Source organism: Melitaea cinxia, chromosome 6 (assembly GCF_905220565.1).
Source record: "Melitaea cinxia chromosome 6, ilMelCinx1.1, whole genome shotgun sequence".
Classification (NCBI taxonomy): Eukaryota; Metazoa; Arthropoda; class Insecta; order Lepidoptera; family Nymphalidae; genus Melitaea; species Melitaea cinxia.
In genome coordinates, this window is record NC_059399.1 from 13,235,143 (window position 1) to 13,261,481 (window position 26,339).

General features: G+C 33.3%; 2 protein-coding genes across 2 annotated transcripts; both read left to right on the forward strand.

Moving 5' to 3' along the window:
* Positions 1–344: 344 nt before the first annotated feature.
* LOC123654397 (odorant receptor 46a-like) lies at positions 345–7,522 on the forward strand. Its single transcript, XM_045590307.1, has 8 exons — positions 345–512; positions 814–943; positions 1,695–1,899; positions 2,565–2,828; positions 3,237–3,336; positions 6,692–6,796; positions 7,009–7,164; positions 7,236–7,522. The coding sequence occupies exons 1-8, from the start codon at positions 345–347 to the stop codon at positions 7,281–7,283; spliced, it is 1,176 nt and encodes a 391-aa protein (XP_045446263.1). The 3' UTR covers positions 7,284–7,522.
* Positions 7,523–7,809: 287 nt separating this feature from the next.
* LOC123654399 (putative protein kinase C delta type homolog) lies at positions 7,810–20,235 on the forward strand. Its single transcript, XM_045590309.1, has 5 exons — positions 7,810–7,979; positions 12,731–12,843; positions 16,608–16,809; positions 18,297–18,426; positions 19,918–20,235. Exons 1-5 carry the CDS (start codon positions 7,887–7,889, stop codon positions 19,992–19,994), a joined length of 615 nt encoding a protein of 204 aa, XP_045446265.1. The 5' UTR covers positions 7,810–7,886; the 3' UTR covers positions 19,995–20,235.
* Positions 20,236–26,339: the final 6,104 nt, after the last annotated feature.

Below are 26,339 nucleotides of genomic sequence, written 5' to 3' on the forward strand. Positions count from 1 at the left end.
GCTTACCTACAATTAGTGTATTGTCATGTTGGTCTTCTATTTTCTTGCAAAAACTACACTAGCTTTATATATGATAGGCTAGGATTCAATCAGAATAATTTTCTGCAAGGATAGCAAAAGCTTACGATGTCGCAGGCACAATAATTGTGTAATAAGTGTTCTTATTATATTATATCTTTTTCTAAATTAGGATTAATGGCTCTCAATGGATTTCGTCAGTCACAGAAATAATATTTAAAAAAAATCTAATAATTCCGCAGGAATTTATAAACACTCTGTAGTTTTACGTCCTTTCAACGGATTTATATAAAAACTGTACATTTGATTACGATTCATTTAACAAAATGTACGACACTTTTCAAGCTTTCAGACCTCATTTCAATACTTTAGCCAGAGTTGGATATTTTAAAATAGTTTCTGGTACACCAAATAAATTTCATAATTATTATAGATGTTTTGTTTGGTTTTGCGTACTTACATACAACTTGCAGCATATTATACGTGCTGTACAGGCAAGTATCATAATTAATCATTAAACATTTAGTAATGAAAAAAAAAACTCTAGCAAACTGTTTCCATTGATAAGATATCCCTCTTTGAAGGAACTCCCTTCCCCAATCAGGGCAAAATGAGCAGTGAATTTGCTATCTGCTTCAGGTTGGTTGGTTTTATTGCAGTGAGTCTAGACTTACGGGAATAATATCTAGATAATATACAAATATAGGTCAGCCAGTTGTTATCTATCAGACAGACTTTAAGGTACTTAACGTGACCTAAATCAGAAACAACAATATCTAAGAATATCATTTTTAGGCCAGAAACTGCACTAAGCAACTCGTCGGAACTCTGTATCTCTTGCTGACAACTTTGAATACGCTTGGGAAGCAATTATCCTTTAATTTAAGAATACAACGGGTTGAAAATGTCATCGATGTTATTAATAGTGAGTATTTTTCCTAACATTTATTTATATTATGTAAGTGTATCTTTAATCTTATAGGTATCCTTTTTAAGCCTGTAATATCCCACTGCTGGACACAGGACTCTTTCTCCACGTAGGAGAAGGATTAGAGCTTAATCCACTACGCTGCTCCAATGCGGGTTGGCGGATATATTCCCTACTATGAGTAACGATCGTTATCAGGTACATGATAACAAACGGGACCGATGGCTTAAGGTGGGGAGACCCGCAAGGACTGCACAAACACCCAGACCACAGCAAACATATGTATGGCCAATACAAATGTTTATCATGTGCGGAGCCGAACCCGCAACCGCCAGCGCAACAGTTACAACACTAGTTTGTGACTGTTGCGCTGGCGGTTGCAATGCGTCGTCAATTTCTTATAGGTTAAAATTAATCTTGTAAATGTATGTAGCTATAACTTTCGAACGACTACGCTAAGGAGGATAATACTTTTTTTTATGTTCGTTATTGTCATAAAAAATGCTGTTTTAACGAAATAGCATAATTTCAAAAAAATTGTGGTATAGTTCACCAGTTTAGTTTCCTATAATAACAGCCGCTTCGTATGAGTTTGAAACATTATTTTTGATAAACCTAATTACTTTTTCTTTTCAAGTAAAAATATTGTTTACCCGTATTTCTATTAATTAAAATATTTTTGGTAAAATTTACTAATTTCGGCGATATAATAATTCTAATATTTAAATTGGATTTGATTTTGTTACAGATGAGCTTTTTAAACCAAGAAACGCTTGCCATGAAAATATGATGCGAGCTAATGCCTTATCAATGTCTCGCCTTTTAAACTTTTACCACATCGCTGTTTTTATTTGCACCTTGTTGTTTATAGGCTACCCACTTATAGACAATGCTTTAGGTAATGAAGTCTACCTTACAGGATATTTTCCTTTCGATACGAGCCATTCCCCAACGTGAGTATACTTAAAAATATTTTGCGAAGTTTTAATTATAAATCCTTTTTCATAAAGAATAATCTGGTAACATTATTTAATTTACCATTTTTAGTAACCAAGAATAAATGAAGTGTGTAAGGTAAAATTCTTCATTCGTATCAATAGTATAAGAAAAATAATTGAAATAAGATATTACCAAACTTTTACCTTCGAAATCTGCTCATTCAGTGAAAAATATCTGCCTGTGATTTAAACATAAAAACCCCCTGGTTGTGCGTTGGTTACTTTAGTTTCAAGACATTATTATAAATAATAAAATAAATAAATATATAACATACACACACGGTCGTCTGTTCCTATGGTAAACAACTTAATGCTTGTATTTCAGGTAACAGCCGACTGTTATACCTATATATATATATATACATAGAAATGAGACAAATATAAATACAAATATTATATTACACCCAGACCCAGGTGGGAATCGAACCCGCAATCCGCTGGACAGAAAGCAGGGCCACTATAAACTGCGCCAACGGGGTAGTCATATTATTAGGGCTAGTCTATATTAAGAATTTCTTATATCCACTATCTATGATTCAAAATATGGAAAACTTAAATTGCATAAAAATACTTTTCTTACTATCTCCATATGTAAAAGTATAGTTTTTTTTTGTTTTTAGGTTTGAGATAGCTGTAATCTACTTGGGTGTTGTCATATCATTACAAGCATACGGTCATGTTACAATGGACTGTACAATAGCTGCCTTTTATGCATACGCTCAAACGCAGTTAAAAATATTAAGATACAACTTAGAGCACCTTGTCGATGAATATCAGGTCCAAGGAGCTAATTTTATATATTTTGTTGACAATGATACTGAATTGAGACGAATGTTGAGAAACAAAATTGTCTCCTGTATAAAGCATTACGAACAAATTGTCTGGTTAGTTTTTGCTTATAATTTTTTGAAAGCAATTATTTTGAGTTACCTATTTATAGGTGCTGTCAGAGCAAATGCAGCAAATAGCGTCTATTCATTTGTATTATGTTTTCATGTTAATAAAATGCATTTTTATTGATCGAAAATTTTCTCCGATAAAATTTATATGACCGATGCATACAGTAATATACAATTTTGTGGTACTCACATATCTTGAGAGGTCATTGAAATTTCTTTACTAAAATCATATCGAAATAATAACAAATCAAACTTGTCTATACCGATCAGAAATAGGTGCAGTTTTTTTGATGAATTGCTCTAAGTTCTGTTGTTCTTGTATATCGACCATCAATTTAAAATATTGTAAACTATTTTAAAGTTGACATTCGATAATTTTAGATATTTTTGTAGGTTTGTCAAAGAAATTGAATCTATATTCAATGAAGCAATGATTGTACAATTCTTTATAGTGGCTTGGGTTATTTGCATGACTCTTTACAAGATTGTCGAAGTAAGTAAAATGGAAACCACATGGATATAAAATATAAGTTGTCTATCTCTACAGTTACAGAGTAGGTTCTGATTTTCTGAAGAAAGTTGCAAAAGAGAAGGGAATGTCTTACAAATGTGAGTGTTTGTGTTATGTATGAAAGAGCAAAGATTAGGTTGTATTATATGATTTTTATAATTTCATTAACAGAATATGTTTTTAAATAATGCTAATTACATTTAAGTACATTGAGTACTTATATTATACTAGCTGTGCCTGCGATTTCGTCCGCGTGGAATTTAACAAAAAAGTTATTATTTAGTTCGCAGAGCTACATAATAAATAAATTTCTGAAATAAAAGTAGCCTAAGTTACTCCTTACTACATCAGCTATCTGCCAGTGAAAGTCCTGTCAAAGTCGTTTCAGAGATTAGTCGGAACAAACAGACAGACAGACAGACAAATATTGTAAAAAATGCTATTTTGGTATATGTACCGTGTTTACATCAATATGAATTTAGTAAAAAGCGGTTATTTTAATATTACAAACAGACACTCCAATTTTATTTATTTGTATAGACGAAATATAATTATTTTGTGGTTAAAGTAAACATACGAGTAAGTCCTATTAGTCCTATAGCTTTGACGATACTTGGTTTTTAAAAAAGATTTTGTAATGTAAATAAAAAAAATATTTGGTAAGACAGCCGACGGGAATGAACGTTGGACCGAGACTGATGGATGGGTGCTTGGGACGTACGGCTATGAGACAGTGTTATGTAGATGCATGAGAGATGAAATAATGTAAGAGCTAGTGGTAAATAGATGTTTAGGTCAGTGAAATAAGGATGGGAAGGAAAAAGCATTTATTTATTTTTTATTTATTTATAATTTATTGCACACTTACAATAAGAACATTAAAAGAAGAGAAAAAAAAACATACTGTATAAAATGCAAAGGCGGTTTTATCACTGACAGTGATTTCTCACAGACAACTCGTCTATAAAGGAAACATTTGCAACATTTAACAGGCACACGGTGCAATTTAAAACAATATGCTATGTATAAGACTCATATATACAATACACCAAAAACTATATTCACATATATATAAACGTAGACATACATATATTTTCATCATCATTACAGCCTATACAGTCCACTGCTGGACATAGGCCTCCACAAGCTCACGCCAAAAATAACGTGAACTCATGTGTTTTGCCCATAGTCACCACGCTGGGCAGGCGGGTTGGTGACCGCAGTACTGGCTTTGTCGCACCGAAGACGCTGCTGCCCGTCTTCGGCCTGTGTATTTCAAAGCCAGCAGTTGGATGGTTATCCCGCCATCGGTCGGCTTCTTAAGTTCCAAGGTGGTAGTGGAACTGTGTTATCCCTTAGTCGCCTCTTACGACACCCACGGGAAGAGAGGGGGTGGCTAAATTCTTTAGTGCCGTAGCCACACAGCACATATTATTATATTTTCATAATAATATGCATTAAAATAATTACATAAAAAATAATTATTTGCTAAAAATAATATATAAATATCATACAAATAAATGTTATTAACGATATCTCGATAGATAATGTTTCTTGACATGTCGTTTAAAGAATCTATCGAATCCGCTTGACGAATGTCTCGCGGGAGGGAATTCTACAGTTTTACAGCCTTAACACAAAAGGATTCACTGTAACATTGGCTATGTGACATAGGATGTTTGAGTTTGTGAAGGTTTTACGTTCAAGGGACGTCCGAGCCAAGCAAAGTAAAATATTTTTTAAGGTATGGTAGTGGGATAGAAAAGGATAGAGTAGAGAAAAGTTAGAAGATGTAAGTTACGGCGTTCTCTTATTTTAAGCCAGTTAAGCTGTGCTCGATAATCTCTCAGATACGATCGTACTTTCTTAAGCCGAATATGAATCTGATGATCATGTTTTGAAGGCGTTCAAGTTTATTAAGGAGAGTTTCAGAACGGTCAGAATAGCAGACATAAGCGTAATCAAGAATAGGAAAAAGAAGTGTGTGGGCAAGTGATATCTTTGTTTTGAAGGGCAAGAAATTTTTCCACTTTCTCAATGTGCCCATTGCAGCATATATTTTGCGACTGATTTTAGCAACTTGAGGTCTCCAAGAAAGTGTGTTGTCTAGAATAAGGCCTAGATTTTTAATACTGTTTTGGAATTCTAATTTCGAGCCATCAAAACAGACAAAAGGAAGAGAGGAAACATTCAATAAATCACTTTAGATATCTGTTTTGAATTACCTATTATGGAAATTTGCGACTTACTAGGATTAATCGACAGCCCATACGATTTACACCAAGAACATATAAATAACTGCAAGTTCCTGGTTAACACGACCAATTGCTGCAGCTATATCGTCAACAGGAGTTGATAGATAGATCTGCAAGTCATCAGCGTATAAATGAAAAGGAAGAGAAAGAATATAAGTTAGAGAATTAATAAATATGGAGAACAGAAGAGGGAAAGAACACTACTCTGAGGTACTCCAGCTCTGAGACGCATGCATTTAGAGAGCTTGTCAATGATTCGAATGCATTGTGCGCGATCATAAAGGTAGGAACGGAACCAATTAACAGCATCTACTGAGAAATTTAAGTTTTCAAAAACTGCGAGGAGAATGTCATGGTCAACAGTGTGAAATGCGTTCGAAAAGACGAACAAAACTATAATTGTATATATATTTCCATTTATAACAGTATGTATTACTTATGAGTGTTTGACAATATTTCAATCTTAAATCTAAAGTTTTTGTCACAGAAACTAACACCTCCGCAGATGGTACAATACATAATTATACCTATTGCAAACAGATGATTTTTTTATTCTTTATTACAGCCATACAGCCTTGAAGACTAAGTCGGCTAAGATTATCTTCTAACGTCCTTGCTATTGTGTTACATAAAAAGCGTGTGGTTAGGTCCTGTATTTTATTACTATATTCGTGAAACAAAGGGCGATCGTCAGTTTTAATGATTTCAGTTTGTTGAAAAGCATCTAAGTCGCGTCATTTAAACAGATGCAGTAGGTATATTAGTGAAAATAATGAGAAATAATATGACAAAATAAAGCCGTATATTAAGATGAATGCTAAATATAAACGAGGTTCGTATGTAGGTTGAGGCTGGCCATATTATACCAGAAATTATGATAGGATTGAGTGAAATATGTGGTAAAAAATAATTATTGTTACGGTGACATTTGTTTAAAGAAATTGGAGGAAAGGATACAATGCTAATTTCACACAGTCATAAAACGAAATCAAGATAGCAGCTTTGGCAACCGTAATGATAAATGCTTGTATAGCTTCGATACAATTTATATTTAACTTGAATGTGTGTTTAATATTTTTCAGCTTCCTTTACTATCAGTAGAATTCATTTCAATGGCTGTATACTTAGGATGTATGTTGTCGCAACTTTTCATTTACTGTTTTTATGGGACACATCTTACGGTAGAGGTAAAACAAACTTAATTATAAAAATAGAAAAAAAGTTAACACTATTATAATTATGTATTTTGATAAGCATAATTATGATGTAAAAAATTTCAATATCAAATATAATAAAATCTAAAACGTATTTTACTTTGCATTATACTTACTAAATATTTTCTTATATCACATGATTATCTAAGTCAAAAATGGTTTGACCTTATTTTGTTTAATTATAGAGTGATTTAATAAATGAGTCAGTCTATCAGTCGGACTGGTTATCATTGTCACCCTGTTTTCGTCGCCGACTGCTTGTGCTGATGGAGCGATTTAAGCGCAAGATAGAGCCTCGCACAGCTCGTGTGATTCCATTATCTGTGGACGTCTACATTTCTGTAAGAATATTCATTTATTATTGTTAGCGATATAGCGTTTTGAATGTGAAAATAAAGTTTATTTTTTTCAGGTCTTGAGGTCATCTTATGCACTCTTTACTATTCTAAATAGAAAATAGTATTGTATTTTATCAAGAAGTGTACCTAACAATGTATGTTTTACCTATATAAAATCAATTCTATCAAATACATAAGATAAAGTGGAGTGTATAATCGCTAAAACTAAGAATAGACTATATCCATTCCTGTTCTTGTTTACACCGAATATTAATGAAACATATGTTTTTCATAGTTTTTCGATCGCCAAAACATTGTATTGTCAGAATTCTATCAGAATAAAGAAAGCTTTCTATAAATAGTTTCTGTATCATTTATTCGCCTCAACATTCTCGGCTACTTGTAATTATTTTAAGAGTGGCATTTTTGTATATCGCTTATATCTTGTCAGACGTAAACGGACGAAGGCACCCGCCTTGGTGGCGATTGACTCACGTACTCCGGTAGACAATCCAGGAACCCGCCTCTTCAGTGCTCCGTACGTCGTAAGTGCTGAAAGTCGTGTAAAAAGTTGTATCCGGCCGTGAATAGTGCGCGTGGAATTTCGTTTATAAATACGCGATTGCGGGCGGTGCGCTCGGGAGAGGCAGCGTGTTCCTCGTCTGTTGGAGGCGGCGTGCGTCGCGTGCGCGCGCTGAATCAACGCCAGCGATGCGCTCGCGCCGATGATATTCACCGGCGGGGGGGCGCGCCGTCGCACCTCGCCCGCGCCGCCGCGCACGCGCCCTCCCGCTTACCAGCATCTATATGCTGAAAATGTAAGTGCCGTAAAGCATTTCCATTTCTCGTTGTATCAAAATGCTGGAAGGTAATAGTAGAAATAATTTGCTGCAACTACCAGCCTTTTGTGATCTTTCCATAGCAGAATGATTGAATCGTTGCACAACAAACGTAGCAGCGTATTGTTTCGCCAAGTCGTGTCATGCGTCTGCATTCGAACCAGAAGCGTGAGCTTAAAAGCTTTTGCCCTGGTTTACTTTCATTATCAGCCTGTCGTGGTTAGTTAGTTTATTTCTTAAATAGTTTATAACAATGTTTTATTGAACTTTACGACAAATAAATGAACGTGACATGTCTAAAATATTTTATTAAATGATTTTGGTTGTTTATGTTCAAAATATTTATACTTAAATTAAAGTACTATTACGTGTACGGGAAACTTAATCAGTTATACGTGCGTATAAAGAGTTCGCCTACTTAGTTCTACTACTAAATATACTAATAATATTATAAAGAAGAAATATTTGATTTTTATTTGTTTGTAATGGATAAACTCAAAAGCTACTTGACCTATTTAAACATTCTTACATCAAGCGTTTTGAAGAAAACAGAACAGTTAAAATCGTGTACATAATGCACGCGGATGGAGACATTGTATCTAGTATCCTATTAAAATATATACTTTTACGTCCTATTCATACTTTAAAAATGTTTCGAAAACAGCTTATACTGTCATTTGCAAATTATTGATGATACATGACTAACAAAGCTACAACAACAGTACCCAAATAATCGGGTACCCAGAAAGTACATGGATATAAACATATACCTATTTATTACCTCCAAGGACAACAGTCTATGCACGATATGATATGATCGAACCCAACCTCACAGATCACCATGAATTCTGAGACCGCGTGTAGCTTTCAAGAAGGATGTTATGGTTTACACGGTCGGAAGCTTTTTCAAAATCCGTAAAGACAACGTTGACGTATCTGCCCTTCCCAATGCCCCTTCACCACACGATGGATCCAGCACCCACACGGTGAATCCATCGAGTGCTAAGAAGTTAGTCTGCCCCTGTTAACAAATAATTATTTCGTGTTACATTACATTATTATTAACCAGTATCACCTCATTCTTACATGTTCTACTCTCAAGTTTTTTTTTTTAATTAAAATCTCCGCATAAGTAAATTGTTGCTTTAAGGACAGAATCAGAGAACAAATTCAAATTAGATAAGTTGGACCTATCACGCTGGAATCTGTGTCTGTGGATTGACCTTGGCAATAATGAAATTGAGTAAATTTTCATACACTACTTTTTTGAACAGCTTAGCGATAATACTGAGAATGGATATAGGACGATAGTTGACAATTGAAGACTTATAACCTTGTTATGCATGGGAACTGTTTGAGCTTTTTTCCAAATGTCAGGGAAAATTCCTTCCCGCAGTGACCTGTCAAACAAAATTGCAATGGTATAACAGAGGCTATCAGCACAAAAAGCGAAAAACAACGGCGGGATACCGTCACATCCTATACATTTACTTTTTTCTAGAGTTTGTAAATTTTTTAATGAATTATGTTTGTTTACATTTATTTTCGACAAATAATAACTACAAGGGTGAGTGAAGGTAATACAATAGGTGATGTGAGGCTTGCTCCCTAAGGTCTTAAAAAGACACTTTCGAAAAAACATGTTAAATGCGTTACATATATCATTGCCCTTATTATTATGGGTGAATTTAGAAAGGTAGCTAAAGACGTTTATTTATTAACAATACACTTTATTGTACACCAATACATAAATAATATAAATCAGAATATCATAAGGTACAAAGGGGGGCCTCATCGCAGTAAAGCGATCTCTTGCAGGCAACCTAGGGGCAGAGGAGAGGTGTACAAATTGAGACATAAACGTTTGAATATATTTACTTAAACACATATACATATAGGTACATACATACATACATAAATACATACATACAAACATACACACATATAATTTTATTAATTTTATTTTATGTAACATACATATATATAATTTTATTCACGTTAAATATCAAGAAAATGCTTCCTGACAGTCTTTTTAAAAAAAGAAAGCGATTGTACACGCTAATATGCAAGGTCAAAGAATTCCAAAGTCGAGAAGTTTGAACAGTGAAAGATTTAGTATAAAAGGAAAAGGAGTGAGAGGGGATTTCAAGAAGTAAGCTATCCTAAGAACGAAGACTACGTTCATGGAAATCGCTAAAAAATTTAAATCGTTGCTTTAAATAAACAGGTGCAACAGGGTTAAATAGAATAGAGTAAAGTAAGTTGAGAATATGCGTATTCCTGCGAAAGCGAATTAGGAGCCACTTAAGTTTTTTACGAAATTCAGACATATGATCACATTTACGAAGTCCAAATACGAATCGTATACATAAATTCTGGATTCGCTCAAGTTTATTTATTTTCCTCAGTAATGTCAAGATAACATAGACGTTCATTTATTAGGAAGGTTATTATTATTTTTAATGAAAAACTATTTTTTTTTGTAATTTATTATTTTTTTTGTAGTTTCTCATCGACTCTTCTTTGCAGTGCTTTACATTCCGAATATGTGGTAGGTTCATATTTACTAACAATAAACTTCAGGCTAATGCAGCTATAATTTCATCATTACAGCCTATACAGTCCACTGCTGGACATAGGCGTCCACAAGTTTACGCCAAAAATAACGTGAACTCATGTGTTTTGCCCATAGTCACCACGCTGGACAGGCGGGTTGGTGACCGCAGTACTGGCTTTGTCGCAACTATAATTTGTAAAATGAATATTCACCCATTTCTTTTGACCTATATTTGAATACTTGAATAAAGATAGTTTTGATTCTGACTAGACTAGTTCTTCGATGACCCGATGATTCCGATGATGATGATGATGATCGATGATCGACCCATGTGACATTTAAGGCCAGTACGTCGCTATGATAAGTTATAGAGCTCTTTACTTCATCACTACATAGTATAAAACAAAATCGCTTCCCGCTGTCTATATGCTTAGATCTTTAAAACTGCGCAACGGATTTTGATGCGGTTTTTTTATTATATAAAGTAATTCCAAAGGAAGGTTTATATTTATAATACATGCCAATTATATATCGCTCTTTCAAGAGTAACCTTTAAATAAAATATGTTTGTATTGTGTAATGACAAAAAAGCTGTGAATGTTGTATATAAAGACAATCTGTAGTAATGCGAAGCCGAGGCAGGTCGCTAGTTCTAAATAATGTTATTTTATATTGATAAAAGACCAGTCGACTAAGTAGCTTGTTAATTTTAGAGTTTCTCAATTACAAAACTTAACCATCTTTGAAATAATAGGTATATTATAAAGTAAGGTATAATAAAGTATCTTAGGAAAAAAAAAACAAATGTGTCTTACTTTGTCGGAAAAAGAAATTAAATTCGATGATTTACAATATATATTTACAACGAATTGATAAGAATTAAAGTTCTGATTTTTCATGGTGTTCTAAATAATTGTGACATGTAATGGAAAGCCTATCTCTAATTAGTTTCCATTACATGTCACACACATCCATACTATCTGGTAAACTGTTATAAGAGAATTGGGTAAACATCAAGGTTGAGTGGCGTAGTATTGAACAGTAAATGTACGGATATAAATAGAGGGAACTAATGCGTTAAACGGTTGATGGAATCGTCGTATTGTGAGATCTTATTGTAGATACGGTTACAAACACGGCATTATTTATTACAAGTTTTAGGTGACGAAAAGGCACTTTTGCTAAGTGGTTCATTAGTTACAGACAACAATATTAATTTGGCTATCTATTTTTACAAGTCTACTAGAGGAAGTACGTTTTCCACGATAAACAGTACATTATATGTTTTATACTTATGGCGTTGCTTTACGTGAATGAAAATACCTTTGAATGAGTCACGAATCCCAACGAAGACTTAGTCAAATACGAGTATGTCAAGCAAATTTACAATATTAGCCATTCGTTCACACCGTTTCAGCAGCAATCGGATTCATGCCAGGGAATTCTTGAAAGACCTTGAGGTTGCGACGTTTTCTCAGCGAATATCGATGTATCTAGTAGCGTGTAACGTCCCTTTAACATTAAGGGCAACATATTAGTGTAAACAAAATGTAAGTAAACAAATCAGATCATTAAGCACTCCGGGTCTGTACTCGTATCTGTTGTCTGAGTTGGCGATGTACCGCCAATTAGCTTTCGCGGAAGTGTGATGTCTCGTTTGTTTCGGGTACGTTGCCTACTGTGTCTGAAATTATATTTGAAATGTTCATCATAAACCTATTAACAAAGACAAATAATATACTTATGTTGCATTTATTTTATAGACTTTCAAAAAGGATGACGCACTCATTTTTGTTGATTGTTTATTATTTTCCTCGAAATCAGTCAGAAATAATAACTGACATATGATAATTATCTCATTTTCTATTACATTTCCTTGTGCTTTATACCACGATACTTTTAGACTTAGGGAAATTTGTTGCAAAATAATGAATTTACACTTAATAGTACCTAATAATGAACTTACGATCCGAAATTAAAGTTAAAGGAGACGCTGTGAAGCGTTGTCGCTCAAAGTCGTTAAAAGCTTGAAGTGCTCTTTATTTTCATTTAATGAATAATTTAATTTCAAGGATTTTTTCTTTTAATTTGTGTTTATATTTAATTTCCTTCTTCGTAATTATTAACTTTAATGTAGGAAATACATACTTATTACTGTACATTCCGATTTCAGTGGTTGCCGGGCGGTGGCGAGCGCGGTCGAGAGCGAGGCGCCGACGAACCAGAAGTTCGTCGCTCCCGTGCTAAACGCATCACGCAACGTCGTGGCGCCATCAAACACCATAAGTAAGTTTGTTTGACGCTCCTTATAGTATTCTACGCCATAGTACCAAGGTTGTAGTTCATAATAGCCTTATGGTATAAAAATACAATTTGTATTTTTTTTTCGTATATCTCTTACCCTCTTATTACCCTTTTATTATACTCATATAATATACATAATATGAAAATCTATAAATATAAATATGATTAAATAAATAATGAAAATGATTCTGGCAACACCTTTGTACTTGGAAAATATTAAAATAATGTAAAACTTAAATAATTGTACTGATACCTACTAAATTTTGCGAAATCAAATATAATTTTTATATTCCTTAATTACTATTTAAAATTAGCAAACAATCTAATTGTGCGCTACAGATCGAACTAAGTAGGTATTAGTATATTTTAATTGTATAACAAAATTACACCACCCGTATTGTAATCATGACGTTTGGAACAATGGCAAAATATTTGGTATTTAGAACAAACGATAAACATACCAATTACAATTACATTTTGATTGACTAGTCTGTTGGCGCAGTTTTTAGTCATCCTGCTTTCTGCTCCAGAGGTTGTGGGTTCTATTCCTACCCCGAGTCTGGATGTAATATATATATACATATATATCAGTACTATATCACAAATATATTTAACATAAAATGGCAGATCATTTATATATATTAAAAAAAGAAATAGACCCAGAATTGACCCCTGTGGAACGCCCATTTTTAGCACAGATCCCGAAGATTTCGTTCCGTTTATTGATACGGGTATTGCACCCCCAAGTGCTGAAGCCGACATATGGTCTAGGACTGCCTACCCGGGCGTCGTGGATATCACCCGTAAATGGGTTCCCCTGCGATACCAAAAAAAAGGAACAGATGACCGTGTGTGTATGTTGTAAATATTTATTTATTATTTATTATTGTAATTAGGTAGGGACTAGGGAATATATGTAAGTTGTTGAGCCGTTCAACTCGTATAAAAGTTAAACATCTTCGTGTCTTTTATGTTCAATTATCTATCTCTCGTTATTGCTTACTAGGGTATACTTATGTACGCACGTAAGAAGTTATGCTTCATTGTTCTAACAACTTCACGCTGCTCACTTCTTCTTCGTTGATTAGCTAACTTCAGGGTGTCAAATGTGTGTAAAAATTTACTCTTATCATTTTTCCCTAACTCGCCAAAAGAAGTATAAATTTAAAGTACTATGTAACATTATATGGCTGACTGATTGATAATAAAGTTATAAATATAACACAGTTTTTATCAGAAGTTAGTAACACTATATGAAATTTATAAATAAATGATAAAAGTCAAATAAAATAATATTGCTTAAGGATTATTATTCTTTGTAAAGTACTTCTGTCTCTTGTTTTAGTACTTAATATTTACAATTTTTGTATCATTATAATTGACTGATTGATATTCTGCGTTAGAAAGGTTATTTGATTATAAGGTAGTTGTATATATGTAGGTTTTGGCAATGTTGTCCGTCCAATTAGCGTGTCACGTCTGGCATGTACTATCATTTATCTAGTAAATAAATCATTGTGTCAATATTCATAAACGGGCATTATTTAGATATATAGTATTACAACGATAGCTTAACATTTTTTTTCATAAATAATTAGAAGCAGCAAAAGTATTAAATTACTTTTGACATTCGTATTAAATCCTTACGTTTTACAAACTGTTTTCTTACTTCATATTTGACTACTAAGTAATCTATTCACGTTTAAGTATACGTAAATTATCTAAATACAAATGTCTTTCTGTATTTTAATGAAAGGAAGTTTTCTTGAAAAACTAATAATAAATAAATTCTTGAAAAATTAAAAATGAATAAACATATTTTTTCTAGTTTACTCAAATACTTTATTAATGATATTTCTGTCGCCACGGTGACTCGTCCCATTAAAGTTGTGTAACAATTAAATATCAGCTTAACATTTTTTTGACTAGCCGTGTTATAAATTTGATTTAAAAATAAATAGTTACCTATATATGAAAATTTTGTGTCATGTTTCTTTACTTACAGTATGTTAAAATAACTAACCTACTGTAAGAACTGAGAACTGTAATCATTATCGTTAGTGTTATTTGTCAGAGGAATTAGAGAAAAGAAAATAAAAATTGTTGTAACTATTCCCTTTATACGTTTTTTTAAAGATCTCATCGTGGGTTAATGGTCCGGGAGCCAGTGACAGATTTTCATGACCAATTTCCTCCCAATCGAAACTTCGTAAAATGCATAAGGGGTTTTTATTATGAACTAGCTGACCTGGCAAACTTCGTATTGCCTTTTTTTTTCTTAAATATAATAATTACATATATCAAAACAAAATATACCCTATCTTTCAAGTTGGATCAAATTGCACACGGTGTGCAAATTTGATCAAAATCGGTTAAGTAGTTTAAGAGTTCATCGCGGACAAACATTGTGACACGAGATTTATATATATTAAGATATTCGCGACTCAGCTGCGACTCCGAAGGTGAGGTGAGCAGTGGCAGCCTTCCACGCATGGAGAAAATATTATATATATTATTATAATGCGCGATATTAATTTTCATTCATAGTAGCATATAAAATATCACCAGGTAAATTTTTAGTTGAGAGAAAATCATCGAAAACATTTTTTCTTTTATGTTTAAGCGGCTAGCTGACATATAATCCACCATGTTATGGCCAACTGACATTTTTTTCCTTCAAGATATTAGGTAAACTATAATCTGACAAATTTTGAAGTGATACGAAATGACTCAAATAATTGTGATAAAACAACGAAAAAAAAGAACCGATTTCAATTACATCGACAAGTAACAATACAACGTAGGTAGACGAAAAAATAGTCAAGTAAATACGCATAATTAAAGATTAAATAAAAAGTTGTAATGAGATCTCGATGAAATTTAAATGTAACCACATGATAAGCATCAGCTTTCGATTAAAATAAAAAAATCATCAAAATCGGTACACCCAGTAAAAAGTTATGCGAAGTTAATTAGTTGTTAAAATGCGTTAGCTCGACGAAAAAATAGTCAAGTAAAAACGCATTATTAAATATAGCTCAGAAAGTAGTTGTTAGATTTCAAATAAATTTAAATGGGACCATTCGATTTTTTTATCGATATCGGTCTACCCAGTTAAAAGATCTGAAGTAACATACATAAAAAAAAATCGAATTGAGAATCTCCTCTTTTTTTGGAAGTCGGTTAAAAAACTTTTTTGTTACATCTTTCAAGGTACCAGCTGACAAACTTTCGACTGCGATATAACCAGCTGACATTAATTTTCATTCATAGTAGCATCTAAGCTATCAACAGGTATATTTTTAGTTGAGAGGAAATCATTGAAAAAAAAATTCTTTTATTTTCAAGCGGCCAGCTGACATATAATATGGTCACCACCATATTATGGTCAGTAGACATTATTTTTCCTTCAAGGTATTAGGTATACTATAATCCAACAAATTTTAAAGTTGGAGGAAATGACTAAAACAAAAACACCCACGAAGCCTTATGCCTTTTTGCGAAGTTTCGATTGGGAGGAAATGATTGACCGAATTTGTACCTGGCTTCTGGATCATAAGAATGTTGTCAGAAGCTTCAGAACTCAAATTAGAACGTAGATCGTAATCTTAATCAGAGTGGGTGTTAGAAATTTAGAGAAGATTTTTTATTTACTGTTTGTCGTTCTTTTTTTATATAAATTATATATTTATAAATAAGTAAATGTTTCTTACGTATTATAACCTATCAATAAAATTACTTTACAGAATCCATGAGGTGAATGGACATCGTTTTGCCGCGAAATTTTTCCGACAGCCAACATTTTGCACCTTTTGTAAAGAATTTCTATGGGGATTCGGCAAACAAGGATACCGTTGCGTCGTGTGTCAGACCGCTGTTCATAAGCGATGTCATAACAAATTATTGGGAAAATGTCCTGGATCTACCGCCTACTCTGACGCTACTGTGGTAAGAAAAACATATATTTTTAAGAGCTTTTTAAGATGTTTTGCAATTTATTTAGAAGCAAATGGAAATCGAATACTAAGAAAGAAGATAGTATAATACATATGCATAGCGAGGATACAGCTGAAGAAGATTATGAATGTGATTGTATAATGTGGTGAAAACTACTATAAAACGAAAAAAAAATGAAGGTTAAATTAATGCAGCTACTGTCTAAAATGGATAATGACAATTGTACGCCTTTTGAAAACATTTGCGACACCTGTGGAAAAAAGCAAAGAAAAAGTGGGAAGACAAGAAAAATTAAGAAAAAGGAAAAGTCAAGGAGAAAAGAACTAAGAAATAATATGGTAATTTTATGTCTCGTTATGCGTCTAATATAGCGGAAAAGATGACCAATCTCAGTTTGTTTTGTTTTTAAATATTATATTTTTTTGTTCAAAAGGAAATATCCTTCTCAAAATCTAATTAGACTCACAGAAGATAACTGCTAAATATTACTGCTTTCAAGCAGTGCTGCATTGCTGTGGTGAGTAAGGTGACCAGAGTTCCTGGGACAGATTGGGGGTAGGGTTGACAACGCGCTTGCGATGCTTCTGGTCTTGCAGGCTTGTTTGCGGATCTAGTTATATAAAATATTGTTAATTATTGTAATTCTAATAAGTCAATCGTAATAAAAGTCTGTACAACGAAAGTGACCGATAAAAATTAACTTCAAAGTATACTCGTATTTTACTTTATACATATTTCTAGCTGCTGCCCGCGACGTCGTCTGCGTGAAAGCTATACAGCACCAAAAATACCTACGATTATACCTTTTAAAATAACATTCATTTACCCGTTTCTTCTTTACATTTCATATCTACAGAAAAATCTCACAGATGGCGCTGCTTTAAAATTGTCTTGTCTACTTATATTTTAGTTTTACAAACGTCATATTATACAGTCGTGTTACTGATATTACGTCACTTCCGTTATATATTTTTCTTACGGATTTAGTATCACATTTTTCTCAGTTCAGTCGCCCAGCCAAATGTCAAGCCTGCCGTAAGGAACTTCGTTCCAAAAGTGTGCATTTTATAGCGTATTAATGCATTGCTATAAAAATAAAACGGGTATAAAAGTAAACGCTTCCTGTATTTTTCATTTTGTGCCTCCTTGTAGGCGTGCATCGAAATGTTCTATTGCTGTACAGATCTCTTATCTCAAATTTTCTTGGCGCTAAATTCGCTACGCTGCGCAAGTACAGGATCGCGAGTTATTTATTTACCAAAAGTAACGATTGCTATCACTTATGATTTTAAAAGCTTAGACCTCGACGAGTTGAGGCATGGTGGAACCACAAAACACAACAAAACAATTATAGAATCAATTAAAAACAAATATTTGTGTAATTTGATTATAACCTGCGACTGTCAGCGTAAATTCTGTCTCATTACAGTATAATGTTTTGTCTTTCTAAAACATGATTAAAATATATTTTGTTGCAGTACTTGAGAGAGCGATTCAAAGTCGATGTGCCTCATCGTTTTCGTCCCCACCAATTTATGTCCCCTACGTTTTGCGATCACTGCGGAGCGCTCCTTTATGGATTTTTTAAGCAAGGACTGAAATGTGAAGGTAAATAATTTGAACTTTATTATTTAAAAACTTTATTTCTTATTAATAATGCAGCGGATGTATATTATATCTTGTAAATATCGTACTGAATATTAATTCATATATAACATTATTTTTTAATTAGCATTTGAGAACAAAATAGAGATAAAAATGTAATCTAAATATATATCAATAACATAATAATCAACTCCGGTAGTTTTAATTTTTTAGACAATATAAGTATATTGTTTTTCTTAATTCTAGTCCATAAAATATTTTTTACCATTTTTTGTTTGTTTACCTATTTTTCTTAATGTTCGTGTATATATCTTTATGTTCTATGTATGTGATGTCTATGTGGATGTGAGTAAATATTTATTTATGTTAATATTTATAGTTTATTGTTATGTGTCTCCATGTTGTGCAGTACATGTGTTTTGATAACTTTCGCCCTAACCTCGCAAAGGCTGCTACTGACAAAACATTCTTAGCACTCATTTACCCAGTGTGTAAATATTTATTGTTCATGTCTATACTATTTAAGTCTACAGGAGAATTATTTAATTAATATGCCGTGTATAATTTCTTGCTGTGTGGTTACAGTACTTAGAATATAGCCACCCCCCCCCCTTCCCGTGGGTGTCGTAAGAGGCGACTAAGGGATAACACAGTTCCACTAGTACCTTGGAACTTAAAAAGCCGACCGATGGCGGGATAACTATCCAACTGCTGGCTTTGAAATACACAGGCCGAAGACGGGCAGCAACGTCTTCGGTGCGACAAAGCCACCCTGCGGTCACCAACCCAGCCCAAACACCTGCCCAGCGTGGTGACTATGGGTAAAATATATGAGTTCACGCCATTTTTGGCGGGATAACACCTTTAGGTTTGAAGAAGATAGGTAACTCCTTAATGGATCAACGCGTTACCTACGGCATCAAAACGTTATTCGTTTCTTATTGAGTAAAAAGTAAATATTACCGTCTATACAAAAAGATCGACCTCAAGCTCATTATAAATTCTATTCCTAAAATTTTATAATTTAATTTCTAGTTAACATTGGTTGTTAAATATAAAGAATTATATTTCAGGTATTAAGTAATGAATAAAAATGTACTTAGGTATATTTATATGATTTTTTTTATTATTAAAACTGACTAGCCAATCATAATATATACTATATCATCATATATAATACGCTAAGGTTAAAATGTTTAGGAAATTAAGACTCGCATTGAAATGGCTCGAAGCAATATTAATAAAATGAAGAAAGTACTCTGCAACCGCAGACTTAAGATCCCTTTGCGTATTCGACTTCTACGTTGTTACATCTGGCCCATACTTTTCTATACGGTTGTGAGGCATGGACTATTAAAGAAGACAAGACTCAGGAAACGAATAGAAGCTTTTGAGATGTGGGCATATAGGCATATGCTAGCCATTAGCTGGACACAGAAGATCACGAACGTGGAAGTTCTGCGACGCGTCAATTAGAAACGTGAACTTTTGCAGATCGTCAAGATGAGAAAAGTCGCATATCTGGGACACGTGCAGGCACGATAGATACGAACTGTTACAACTCATCATGATGGGAAAAGTTGCTGGAAAACGAGGCGTAGGTCGCAGAAAAAAAGTCCTGGCTATGCAACATCCGAGAGTGGACAGGCATCAAGAACGCCACCGAACTCTTTCGCCTCGCGAAGAATATACCGGAGTATGCGAAGCTGACTGCCAACCTTCGCTAGTCGGAGAGGCACCGATAAGAATAAGAAAATGTTTGCCTCCCTTTTTAGAAAAAAACTTACAATTACTCCATATAAATTTTAGGTATATATCATTTTATAGATAATTGCTTGCACAAATTTAAACTAGTACCTGGGTGACCGAGCTTGTGTTTCGTGTGTTTTGGAAATCATATTTAAATACGGATTATATATTTATAAAATATGAATAATAATTTTTTTACCGACAATAATAAAAAATATAAATCAATATAAAAAATCAAAAATAAAAAATTAATTAAAAATTAATAATGATAAAATATGAGTAATATTTTTCGATTTTACCGACATAATAATAAAAAATAAGAACAGGCTATTTAAAAAAAATAATGAGTGCAGTCAGAAAAAAAAAGGAAAAATAATAATCCCCTGCATACTAAAATCGTCCGAGCCGTTTCCTAGATTCAGATTCTATATATATATAAGAATTGTTCGTTTAATAGTAAACTATTTAAAAAGGAAGGTTAGGTATACTTTAAGAAGAAGGAAGGCTATTTTTTTCTTCAAATCAACGCGGGTGAAGCCGCGAGGCACAGCTAATTTATATTTAAATTATTCAGGATAGATTTATTTTCTACTAGCTGTGCCCGCGGCTTCGCCCGCGTTGAAATTAGTGTGTCACAAAGTTTTCCCAGCAAAATTATAGTTAAACTCTCATCGAAATCGGCTTAGCGGTTCCGTAAACCTTCCTATTAGCCCTCTCTCCAATGGTGAAACCGCATGAAAATCCGTTCAGTAGATTTTGAGCAAATCGGTCACATACACTTTTGGGGACTTTGTTTTATAATACACTAACTGTTGCCCGCTATTACGTCCGCGTGGTTATGAAGATATGCATTACCATTAAGTTGTTTAACGCAAATTATTTTTTTATTTCAGTCACTTGAAATGCTTATTAAACTGAGTAACTTTTTAAAAGGCACAATTTAGTATAATTTAATAGTTATTTTTATAAAACCTCTATACACCACATTTTTAGTTTTATTTTCAGGCTGTATATGTTTCATACAAACTATCAACCCCATTAAACCCCCTTAGCGGTGGAATATCGTAAAATCCGTTCTTAGCGGACGTCTGCTAACTATAATTTACATCCCTGCCAAACTTTATCTTTGTCCAACCTGGATAGATAGACCGTCCAGCGGTTTTTGAGTTCTCGTGATGAGTGAGTCAGTGACCTTCCTCTTTTATATATATAGATTACGATGCATTATTTGGACACCTCCTCACCATCTATAGAGCATATATTTTAAATTTCAAGTCTCTTACTTCAAAAACATAAGACTTTCATACAAACTTCCGACACCCGTTTTATCCCCTTAGGAGTCGGTTTTCGTAAAATCAGTTCTTAGCGGGTGTTTACGCCCCATAAGGAACCTACCTGCCAAATTTCAAGTTTGTAGCTGTTATAGTTTCGGAGATTTCGTGATGAGTGTGTCAACCTACCATCCCCCGTTTTAACTCCAAAAGAGAGTTGATTTCTAAAGATACATTATTTGGTCACCTTTCTACCATCTATAGAGCATACATTTTAAATTTCAAGTCTCTTACTTCAAAAACATCATACAAACTTCCAACCCCCGTTTTATCCCCTTAAGGGTCGAGTTTCATAAAATCAGCTCTTAGCGGATGTTTACGCCCTATAAGGAACCTACTTGTCAAATTTCAACTTTTTAGCTGTTATAGTTTCGGAGATTTCGTAATGAGGGAGTCAACCTACCATTCCCCGTTTTAACCCCAAAAAGGAGTTGACTTCTAAAGATACTTTATTTGGACACCTTCTCACTATCTAAAGAGCGTACATGTTACATTTCAAGTCTCTTACTTCAAAAACATGGGACTTTCACACAAACTTTCAACCCCCGTTTAACCCCTTTAAGGGTCGAATTTTGTAAAATCCGTTCTTAACGGATGTCGACGCTTGATAAGGAGCCTTCCTGCCAAATTTCAAGTTTGTAGCTATTATAGTTTCGGAGATTTCGCGATGAGTGAGTCAGCCTACCATCCCCCGTTTTAACCCCAAAAGGGAGTTAATTTGTAAAGATACATTATTTGAACACCTTTTTACCATCTATAGAGCTTACATTTTAAATTTAAGTCTCTTACTTCAAAAACATAGGACTTTCATACAAACTTCCAACCCCCGTTTTACCCCCTTAGGGGTCGAGTTTCGTAAAATCCGTTCTTAGCGGATGCCTACGTCTTATAAGGAACCTACCTGCCAAATTTCAAGTTTGTGGGTGTTATAGTTTCGGAGATTTCGTGATGAGTGAGTGACCTTTCGCTTTTATATATATTATTATAGATTATAGATTACAAATATAAAATATAAGATATAAAGATGCTTTAGTGTAATGGTGCTTGATGCCGGCGGTCGCGTGTTGATTTCAGCTCAGAGTAGGTATTCGTATTTATACAAATATTTATTTCCGGTCTGATTGTTTATCTTTGTGGGTCTTCCTACCGTGCATCGAAGAACACATTAAGCTGTCGGTCCCGGTTGTTATTATATAAACACCTGATAGCGATCGTTACTCTACTATGCTACAGTAGGGAATATGTCCGCCAAACCGCATTGGAGCAGCGTGGTGGATTAAGCTCCGATCCATCGCCCACGTGGAGAAAGAGGCCTATGCCTAGCAGTGGGATGTTACAGGTTGAATCGTTACGTAAAATATAGAAACAAATATCAAGTACGAACGAAGTCTTTTAAAATTTTATGGTATAGGAGCTTCTACGAACAATTATTTAATAGTAGTCCTTGGCTACAAATGCTTCGTCTACTACGAGATCTACCACTCTTGAATCAAATATTGTACTTATGTTTAATGTGGTTTAATATGAGATATTTTAACTCTGATGTTACAGTAAAAAGAACAGATACAGATACAGAACAGATGTTTTCAATATTTGGATAGATATTTTTTTATTAACGTTATTAACAAAATACCTATTGTAATATGACAATAAGATGAACAGTCGACAAGAATCAGTTTGATTTTAATATTCATCATTTTAGCCTATCACAGTCCACTGCTGGACATAGACCTCCAAAAGTTCACGGCAAAAATAGCGTGAACTCATGTGTTTTGCCCATAGTCACCACGCTGGGCAGGCGGGTTGATTTTAATATTAACATTATCTATATATGTATATATAAAAAATTCATGTCACGATGTATGTTAGCGATAAACTCCGAAACTACTGAACCAATTTTTATCAAATTTTGTAAGCATCTGTAACTTGGGCCAACTTGGGAGATAAGGTAGCTTTTATCTAAATCATTGATCTCAATATTTGTTATTGCAAATCAAATGTTTATTATATATGGGACTTTAGTGTGTATTTATCGGTTAGTTCTATAAAGTCCTAATAGAAGGCGGTTTGGCATCTAAGTTGCATAGATATCCGATAGATGGCGCCGTATTTCTATTTCTAGATTATTGATAGCTCGTTTGAATATAGAATTATATATATTTTAATAAATTATAATTACTGAGCCACAGCAACGCGTGGCTGGTTCAGACCGTCCAGCTAGTGTATTTATAAAATACTTTCAAAGCTGCTGCTACAATTTTGTGAAAAGAGACAACCCTTCAATAATTCAATAAGTGAATGGAATAAAACACGAGTTTACTAAATTATTATTGATATAAGCCTACCCTATCTATAATAATTTGATTGAAATTTTAACTTTAATTTACGACTGCTACTTTAGTCAGTATGTAAGATTCGAAGTAGAAAGAGTTTAGATTTCTTAGTAGGATATTTTTTTTGTAGTAGTAAAGTATATTTATTAAAACGTTTGTAATAATTACTAACAAATAAGTAAATTATTAATCACCAGGAATATTTTAATAATTGTGTTTGCTCGCAAACGAAAAAAAAACCGACTTCAATTACATCGACAAGTACAAATACAACGCAGATCGTCGAAAAAATAGTCAAGCAACTACGCGTTATCAAAGATTACTCAAAAAGTAGTTATCAGATCTCGATAAAATTTATATATGACCACATGATAAACATCAGCTTTCGATTAAATTAAAAATTATCAAAATCGGTACACCCAGTAAAAAGTTATTACGGATTTTCGAGAGTTTCCCTCGATTCCTCTGGGATCCCATCATCAGACCCTGATTTCCTTATCACGGTACCAAACTAGGGATATCCTCTTTCCAACAAAAAAAGAATTATCAAAATCGATACATCCAGTAGAAAGTTATGCTGTATAATACAACGTAAAAACACATTATTAGATATAACTCGAAAAGTAGTTGTTAGATCCCAAATAAATTTAAATGGGACCAATTGGCACACACCACCTTTCGATTAAAACAAAATTTGTCGAAATCGGTCCACCCGGTCAAAAGTTCTGATGTAACATACATTAAAAAAAAAATACAGTCGAATTGAGAACCTCCTCCTTTTTTGGAAGTCGGTTAAAAAAAATTTATAAACATGTAGAATAGCAAAAAGATAATAATGTTCTAAATAGTTTGTTTGGCGCCGACACAAAATTAGTTACTTATAGATCATTCAACTCGTTTTAGCGCGCGGCTCTGTATGTGCTGTGTAGCTTGGTACTTCAAATTTGATTTGTAAAACAGCATAACCGTTAGTGCAATTTGCAGTAACCCTACTATCTGCTCCTAGGGTTGTGGGTTCGATTTTCATCCGAGTCTGGGTGTGATATATGTATTTATTTCTTTATTAGCTGTGTGTGTTTATTACCCGCGTTAATTTGAAACAAAAACGTACAAAATATTTTTACACCATTACTGTGCAACTCGAGCGAAGTATACAGGCACGTCGTTTCATAAAATCATATGATTACCTCATAACATTAACATTACCTCCTAAATAAAGCGTCTAAATTAAATGATATAAAAGACAATGTTTATCTTCATAAAATTGCCTTCTTGATGAAGCATTTTTCATACGTGCAGATTCATATGTCTGACTGGTAAAAATGCAATAAAATCGCCTTTTAATTTTATGAGCCTGGGTGTAACATTTGTATTTATTTATTTATAAATGTATTATTTCTATGAATATTTATCAAAAACATAAATAACATAAGTATAACAGTCGGCTGTTACCTATAACACAAGAATTAAGTTGCTTACCGTAGGAACAGACGACCGTGTTACCATATCAGTCGGCTGGTGTCTATAACACAAGGTTTAAGTTGTTTTCCTTGGGATTAGACGACCATGAGTCTATGTTAAAGATAAGATCCCGGTGAACCTCGCACGACCGTGTTCTTTTTCGTGAATTTATTTTATTTTATTATATTTTATTTAGGAAACAAACAGTACAATAATAGAGTAAACTAATAAATTCATACAGCTAATACACAAACCAACAAAGTTTCAAAGTTTAAATAATTCATAAATGAGCAAAAAGAACACACATAAATATAAATATAAATATACCAGCAAGCAAGCACTAAAATAAACAATTAGACAAACAAAAACGAATAGGAAAATTTAATATAATTTAATTCAATTAAATAATAAACAATTAAAAGATAACAAATTAAACTTTATACAACATTACAAGAATCAATCATACCAACTACTGATTGTTTACCATTAGTTATAATTATAATTAATTAATTGAAAATCTGTAATCGATCATTTATAATATTGCTATTTATATGGCATTGTAAAATACAAACATTAATCATTAAAGTTTTAGTTTTTTTTTAATTAATTTATTATCAAATACATATTATCATTAATCAATTAAAAAACAAAATAAAAACAATTTAGTTAGACAATTACAAAAAAAAAAAAACAATAATTATCTTATAATCTTATTGTCAATAATGATATATTAGAACACTAACAATTAGAGAGGGCTTTAATTCTTTTCTTAACCAATCCCAATGGAACTGAGACATAGTCTATTTCTGCATACACTTTATTATATCGAGCACATGAACGATATATAAAATTGTTTTAGGAATGTTAAAAGTGGACTTAGAGCGCGAAGAATTACTGGGGCATCCAAAGTTCAAGCTATTTAAAAGAATCGGTGAATCTATTATATTATTAAGCAACCTATATATAAGAATATTTGGTCTTTCTCCATACGACGCTGTTCAAGCGAATCAAGGCGTGCATCAAAATTTGTGAATCTAGCAGT